We start from the raw sequence: 8750 nt of genomic DNA on the forward strand, positions 1-8750 counted from the left end.
CAAATATGACGGCAAGTGCGAATCTATTTTTGTGAAGGACGGGGCGGGGCAGATCGCCCTTTGCAGAAACCAAATTATTCAGAACATGTTTTATTAATTTGACAGCATACACATTATTCAACGTTCATCAAGTATTAAATGTCAGACTTGGAATTGTTTCCGAAAGCATTGAAACCAAAACCAATACAAAATTCACTCAAGGTTGAAAGATAAACGGGCTCATCATATTTTGTTAGCAATTTATGCATTTATTTTGGTTTTGAATATTGTTGAACAACTTCCTCCCTGATGGATATTTTTATTGGGACACGTATACGCGTATCCGACGTACACTCCCAAGTCTTGACCGAAACCGTCATGTCGACGCACATGGAGTTTTGCATTAAGGCGTTGGCCCTTCGAAGGTCCGACACCTTAAATTTTCAACCCGTCAGTAAACACGACTATACATGTAGCATATAGCACTTATACCATATGTTTTCCACCACCAGGCTATTCATAAAAGTGACAATATGATTGGGTTTGTGTCTCGCTATCCTTGATGTTGCTTCACAATGCATAACTAGAGCGATAACCGCACCATAGCTGAACCATGTGGCTTCGACAGTATATTGTAGTAGGCGTATACCACTGTCACCGGAGTCTGTAATGTTAAATAATTACCTTAAATGAATTTTAAAATATTTTCATCATGTGTAGAATGTCATAAGGATCATTGCATTTAAATTTCAGCTCAATCGGAGCATGTTGGAAAACTTGACCTTTGACCCCTTTATGACCCCTTAATGACCTTAAATGAATCTTAAAATGTTTTTAAAAAAAATGTCATAAGGATCATTGCATATAAATTTCAGCTCAATTGGAGCATTTTGAAAAACTTGACCTTTGACCCTTTTATGACCCCGTAATGACTTTAAATGAATTTTAATTTTTTTTAATGTTTAGAATGTCATAAGGATCATTGCATATAAATTTCAGCTCAATTGGAGCATTTTAAAAACTTGACCTTTGACCCCCTTATGTTGATTTGACCCCTTAATGACCTTAAATAAATTTTAAAATGTTTTAAACATGTTTAGAATGTCATAAGGATCATTGCATTTAAATTCAAGCTCAATCGGAGCATTTTCGGTTAAAATGACCTTTTTTGACCCCTGTGACCCCTGGATGACCTCTGACGTTTGAAAATATTTTTTATTATATTCTTTATGTTTTCTTCTTTCATATGACACCACTCATGGGTCATACCTTCGTGGCATTTAGAGATATGTCCATTTCAGACCAAATGGTTAGTGAGTTAGTAAGCTAGTAACATACACTCATATAGGCTGATACCATTTCATGGTTCAGCAAAAATCGAATGATACGGCCATCAATCATATTGATTCTTTTCCGTAAAGATTGATATGGAACTTGTGTCGTATAAAATATTGCAAAGGATGTGCATCCAATGTCCAAATATCCGCATCATCATGTCATCATCGTACATGTATGTAGCTTATCAGATTATCTGTCACCGAAAATTAACAGACGTGAAATCAACGCTACGGATACTGATTAATGAGTATACAATATTGACAATTGAATATATGAATACAAAAGCCACCTAAGTCCATACTTAAACCAAATTGAGTTAAGCATGGGAAAGTGTTCCTTTACATAGGCCTGTCATATGTATGAAAGAACAACTCAAATTCATCCTCTGTGTCTATTGAGCATGTGAAAAATAGCATGTATGAAAGAATCACCCAATTCCATGATTTGAGTCTTGTAACACATTGATTAAAATCCAGTATGTATAAAAGTCCACTTGTAACACATTCATTGCTAGAGAGTGACTTTTGAAAAAATGGGTTTAATAAAGGAAAGTGTGTGTTTATATTACATGGCAGAATGCTTATCAACATTATACATACCTGTGCGCTTTATTTTGTATTATCTTACTAGTGGTAATCTCATTCTAACATTGTTGTCTTTGTATATGATTCAAAAAACCACCTAAGTCCAAAATTTAAAATGAACCCCACGAAGTCCCTGAAATGCTAATCGTCATACCTAATACAGGTTAATCCACTCATTTGCACGTAAAACTTACCATATTGACCAGGTAAATCTAACTGAAGGAATTAAAATGATACACAGGTTTTTCTCTCAAAATCACTTCCCATGGACTTAGGTGGCTTTTGTATTCATGTATTCAATTATCTGTGTGCAGACGAGGACATGTATGGTTACACCCCTTGATCCCAAAATCTGCCATGTCTGTTAGTTTTGATATCATGACATAGAATGCTGGACTCACAGGATATTATTTTGTAAATAAATAATATTATACATGGCATTTTGCTGTTGTTGAAGCAATACTGACGTGAAATGGCAATAAATGGTAAAACATTTGAATAGCACAGCTGAATCAATATATATATCGTGACCTGCGACTTGGTTACCCATTATTCATTATTTACACTGAGCGTCCTAGACGGCTTAGCTTTATTATTACATGCAGAAGTTTGACAAACCAACATAGAACATGATTTGCTATTATTTTTTATTACACCCAATGTACTGGTTATATGTTATTTTTTTAAGTTAATTCGGAACGGTTGACCCGTGTATTTTAACGTACATCCTTCCGGGTATTCTTGCGCACGCACGTACAGTGTGATTGGAAAAATCGACAAAAATAAGTGCACTTATGTCCACGGCAAATTCACCGTGACCTTTCCAGCCATAAACCCGCTTAGTGAAGATTAAACCGAGATATGCAGTACTAAACCATTATAGTAATCGGTTGTCCAACGCAAATTTATTACCACGTGATAATATTAATCCAATGAGCGATCGAATTGTCCGCTACGGTCGACTAATCAATTGATATTGACGCCATTGACATGTACGGGTGGACCTCCACTGACTGAGTTTTGGGGTATTTTTCACTGTCATTTACTCATCAAGGCGGTCCACCGTTATTATAAGGACTATGCTAATGATTTAAATATTGACATGTAGAGAATAAACCATACTTGATTGACAGAAAGTACTAAATTTGTACCTATTACGGTTTCGTGACATCCCTCTTGCAAATGTGACCAAGGCAGGGCGGCCCGGTGAAGCAAAATGTGCATTGGAATAACACGGGTGTTTGTATATAGATGGTATATTTCTTTTTCATACAAACGTATGGTCCCCCGTTATTAAAGCTTGTACCGGGTGAAAAATTCAGATATTTTGAAAAGAATAAGTAATTGAAACACAGAGAAAGTACTAAAATCATAGCTTTTATACTTTATCATATATGTCGCTAACTAGTTCATCTCCCATATCTACAGCACAGCGCTACAAGTAAGATTCAATTGCCTATTGTGAGTGCCCCTGTGTTGTGTGCATATATGTAGTTAACAATAACTGCATGATGGATCGCTTATTTTAGACCCATTTATGACCAAATTTCACAATTGGCTATTCTTGCTCTGAAAAGTGGACCGTCCGCACATACCCCACCTCGCCTACCCCACCTTGGGTGGATTTGCCCACACCCCTCCCGCACCGCACAGGCCTTCCCCTACAAAAAATCCCAGCTACCTAACGCTACTGCTGGGAACCACTGTTAAACAATATTATTATCTGTCCCCCAGGGAGGGGAGGGGGAGGGGCAAATCTCAAAATAGCCTGCCAAAATACTTGTCCGGATTGCTTGCCCCTCCTTCTTTTTTGGCCTGCCAAAAAATCCTCGCCCTCTCACATTTCGCACATGCCAAATATTTGCCATTTTGTTGGTCATACGAGAGCGGTTTCACTCTACATGTAGTAGGGCTGCCCTACTCTAATCTGGTAGATATTTACAAAATATATGGTGGCTGTATACACAACAAATAATACACAATTTACTCAAGTAGAGTAGATACCCTGCATCCTAACATCTATTGGCCACAATGCGACCAGAGTGGGTGTGTTGAACTTGAGTGAGGCAGAGGTATACTTATAATGTTTGGGTTGTTAAAACATCAATGTTCAGTGTATACCCAAGCAACCATCTATACACTATAGAAAAGTTTACATTTCTTTCAAAAATTACATTATATTATGTAAATTTGTAAAAACGACAGTTACATGTTTAAATTATTAATGTTAAACTAAACAGTAATGTAAAAAACAAACGCAGTGAATCATAGTGGGCTACGTACAGGCACACAAACCACAGCACATTTTAGACATTTTACAGGTAGGGACTTGTACACAGAAAATAATTGTCGGTATCAGTTCTTTTCCAATTCAGAAAAAACAATATTTAAAACCGTAACATTTTTGGTGTGTGATACACCCTGTATAGTCATGATATAGTGGGGTGATTTCAGCATTTACAATCGTCATATCTATTAACTATTCAAATAACACATTAGCCATGCAGGTCATAATTATTAGTTTCATACAGCGTCAGATCTCTCGAATCCAATATGGCAGAAAGTTCAATTGTTCTATCGATGATTTCAGGATCATCTTTTGCCAACATTTTACTAATGGTCGTCATCCTTGTGACTGTGTTTTTCTTTCTTTCTAAAAAGAGCAACTTACCGCCAGGACCATGGACTCTAATTCCTTACATTGGATTTGCTCCCAACATCGCCTACGCTCTCTACAAAGGCGAACCACTTTACAAGTTTCTTATGGGGCTTAGTAACAAATATGGACAGGTATTTTCATTCACAGCACTTGGGATACCTATCGTTGTTCTTAATGAATTCAAAGCAATACGCGATGCTTTTCAAGACACTAAACTCAATGATAGAGGAGAAAATGAAATGCAAGCCAAGGTATTCAGCAGATCTTGTAAGTAGTGAACATGATTAATGTAAATTGTGAAATTTATTACCCATTGTATCACAAATAGCAAATATAGCAGTTGCAGCAGTACAACGACGGCGCCAACAATCACTAACACCACCCCACCATCTGCATCTTCAGCACCACCACAACTACAACCACCGTCACTACCACCACCACAATCACCACATCCTATTTTGTTATCAATGGACATTGTGATTATTGTTGTTATCAATATCGTCATCATCATCATGAACATCTACCTCACCATCTCTTCAACATTGTTCAACATCAACGTAATGTTATCCTCCTTATTTTCGTCATTATTCGCCATGGTTTAGTGGCTCTAATTAATGTTTTATTATTCACACAAACTGGAAAAATAGAGACGTGAATCATAATAATTCATTTAATTCGTTCTATGTTTTATAATTTTCTTATAGATAACAAATGGGATGACATGGGACCATACCGCATTTTTGCCCTAGCCTGCTTCCGTCAATTTGGAATCGGTACATCTCGTTTTGAGGAGCCCATCAGTAAAGAAAGCACATATCTGATCGAGGAGTTGTCTAACCTTCAAGGCCAATCTGTCAATCTTAGTTGGCATTTCAATCATGCAGTATCAAACATCATCTGTAAAGTCGTTTTTGGAACCCGATTTGAACTTTCCGACGAGCGCATTCATCGGCTTACGAGTCTTTTAAATCGTCAAAATGAATTGTCGGGGGCAGGTGGCCTGGAAATGTTTATCCCGATCAACATCCCAAGTAAGGCGAAGCACGAAATTAACAAAAATGGTAATGAGCTGCATGAATTCATAAACGGCATGATTGAACGTCATCGTAAAAACTTTGACCCCAATAACTTGAATGACGTGATCGATTTGTGGCTGAATGAGATACGACTTCACAAATCCGATGATCCTAATTCTTTCCGAAATCCAGATAATATGACCGGACAAATATTAGTTATTTTCCAAGCGGGGACAGACACGACTTCAAATACACTTCGATGGGGCAGTCAATACCTTGTCCGATATCCGGAGGTGCAGGATCGCATACATCACGAAATCGATACGGTAGTCGGTCGTAACCGGTTACCAAAGTTGGACGATAAACCGAATCTCCCTTATACACAAGCCTTTATCACGGAGCTTCATCGAATCGTTTCACTGGGACCGCTGTCTGTATTTCATGTAGCAGCGGACACGACAACTTTCCGTTCCTACACCATCCCGAAGAATAGCGTGGTGATTTCCAACTTGTACGCAGTGATGCACAGCCCTGAGGTGTGGGGAGATCCAGAAGAGTTTAGACCGGAGCGCTTTTTGGACGATGACGGTAACTTTCATGAGCCGAACGAAGTGATTCCATTTGGAATAGGTAGGTAACTAACCAGATCAATGCCAAGAACAGCCATGCATTTAGATCTTGTACGTAATACACTTAAAAAGTGAGAGATACTCTCCCGACGAAATGTCTTTCCGCCCCCCTATAACCGCAGAAAATGTTAAATTGTAATGATACTACAAATGGAAAACATATCAAACCTAACTGTCACTAAAATATAAACCCCTTTAATCAATAATAGTCATAATTGCAGGAACCTGGAACCCTCATTTATTACAAAAATAAAGAAAGGTAAAAATATCCTTATTTTGCGATAAATTACACAGTAAAATTCCATTGAAAAAAGTGGCGGCGCTGTTTAATGAGGCTCATTATGACGCCAATACCCTCTTCAATCAAAAAATTATCATGATCGACTTGCAGTTATCCCGACTGCACTGCTGGTCATCATCAATAATGTTTGATACAAAAGCTATTTGGGTTCGGTTGTTATTATCATCTTGGTGTTGTGTTTTTTGGCCGTCCAGATTTCGGGCGATTGTCCATTAAGCCATGAATGTCCTTTTTTCTCAAATTATATCGAACAGATCCCTCGTCAATATTCAATAATCTTGTAATTTGATTTTCCTTCACTATGATATGCTTCTATCATTTCCTTCTGGTGATCGGTAATTTTTGGCATTTTGAGCCTGATCTGATGTTAAAACTTAACAATTTTGGAAGTCGAAATTAAACTAGAATGCGCTGTTAGATAGAAAATCCCTGTAATGAGGCTGCATGATATTAACTGAATGGAAGTTATCTCTTTTGGATCATGGCAAATAACATAATCGCATAACAATTACTAATCCATTGTGATCGGGGGATACCTTTATTCCTCTAGTATCACAATTCATAACCTTGATCATTTGTTATGCATCACATGTTTGAAAAAAGAGATCAAATACCCCTGGCGTCATCTGTTGTTATGGTGGTCGTCAAGGACTGACGTCATAATTAGCTAATTAAGTACAGCGCGGCCACTTTTCCTATGGGGAGTTTGGTTTGTTATTTTCCAGCAATGCTTTGAAGTTGAAAAGATGATTAAGACCGATTAAAGGTATTATAGATGATATTAAAGTAAATAAGTAGATTTCAAGTTAGTATTATTTACTAAAAATTCAACAAGTGTTACTGCAGAAAGACATTTCGTCGGGAGAGTACATACCATTGAAAACTCAGTATAAGGGTTAAGACCGCTTATGGATGCTTTGAACATTTTTTTTGCCCCTGTGCAATTTTGTTGTTACCCTTTGACCTAGTTTGACACAATACCTCATTAATCATGTTAATTAAGAATTCTAGAGATAGAATATTCTAAACATTTACTTTTTTATTCCTTGGGACTAGACGAAGAACTAGATGAGTGTGACCACCCGGTCCCCGAACTTCATGTATCCACGGGGTAACCGTGCTCGTCGGAAATCGGGGGGGGCTGGTATGACACCCACCTCACCTCAGGTACCATCCTCATCATGGGGGTGGGTTGCAGCCAGTCTTGTGATGAGCCTCCATTTGCATCTGTCTTGTGTGGCTTGGGTCGCAGTGTATGTGGTCAATCCCGTCCAGGAATTGATGTTTGATTCCCATGATGTACGTGGACGTCCTCTGCCTCGGTTACCTTGTGTTTTTCCTTGCAACAGGGTTCTAGCAAGGTTTCCTGCACTGTCTCTTGCTACGTGACCAAAGTACTGTAGCTTGTGTTTTCTCACTGTTGTCAGGAGTCTGGTATGACAATCTGGAAAAAAATATGTGAAACGATACCTCTAAGAGGCAATATCGCAAAGAAATTAAGATACCAAAGAAAATGACACGTATGGAAAATCGTATGCGCATTGTCTCATCGTAATTAAATACGACTTGTTTTGAGGAATATGCGCTTTTCCACCCTCTGTAAAATTGGTTCATTGTAGTTCGACCGCACATGGATATGTCTATTATGACATGTTCCTTTAAATACCTCGTCATAATATTCCATTATTCAATTCAAAATAAATGTTTCAAATTAGGTTATTTGATCCTTGAAAACACTTTCTCGATTTCTTTGAAACGTGCTCATTGCGGCATCATCTTTTTATCCTTTCTGCTGTAGGGCACCGTGTTTGTCTTGGTGAAGCACTCGCGAGACAACAACTCTTCATCTTCTTTACCCATCTTCTACATCAGTTCAAATTTGAGAAGACATCTGAGAACGCACCGATGCCTACCTTGAAACCAATCGACGGGATGGTCCTACATCCAGAACCGTACAAACTGAGAGTCACTAAGCGCGAGTAAATCTAGTGTCCTAGTGTGTTTAACATCGGTAGTACGTAGCCATGAAATCGGATTCTCTGAAGTTTCTTGCATAACCATGTTAATGGTTAATTTTCTGTATCAGATGAAGGGTTCAAAACAGAATATACCAGAAATATATAATGGGCGTGTTGTTCAGAACTGGCTCATTGTTAGTTGGTTTGAGGTTGAGACCCCGACAGGATTAGAATTACATTTTTTGCACCAAAACATGTAAATTTAATAGTTCAAAAAGAAATTTAA

The 8750-nt window shown here is 38.0% G+C and overlaps 1 protein-coding gene across 1 annotated transcript; it reads left to right on the forward strand.

Annotated features, from left to right (window-relative positions):
- Positions 1-4454: 4454 nt before the first annotated feature.
- On the forward strand, positions 4455-8489 carry LOC140137165 (cytochrome P450 2A10-like). Its single transcript, XM_072158818.1, has 3 exons — positions 4455-4827; positions 5265-6206; positions 8305-8489. The coding sequence occupies exons 1-3, from the start codon at positions 4455-4457 to the stop codon at positions 8487-8489; spliced, it is 1500 nt and encodes a 499-aa protein (XP_072014919.1).
- The last annotated feature ends 261 nt before the right edge of the window (positions 8490-8750 follow it).

Source organism: Amphiura filiformis, chromosome 17, assembly GCF_039555335.1.
Source record: "Amphiura filiformis chromosome 17, Afil_fr2py, whole genome shotgun sequence".
NCBI lineage: Eukaryota > Metazoa > Echinodermata > Ophiuroidea > Amphilepidida > Amphiuridae > Amphiura > Amphiura filiformis.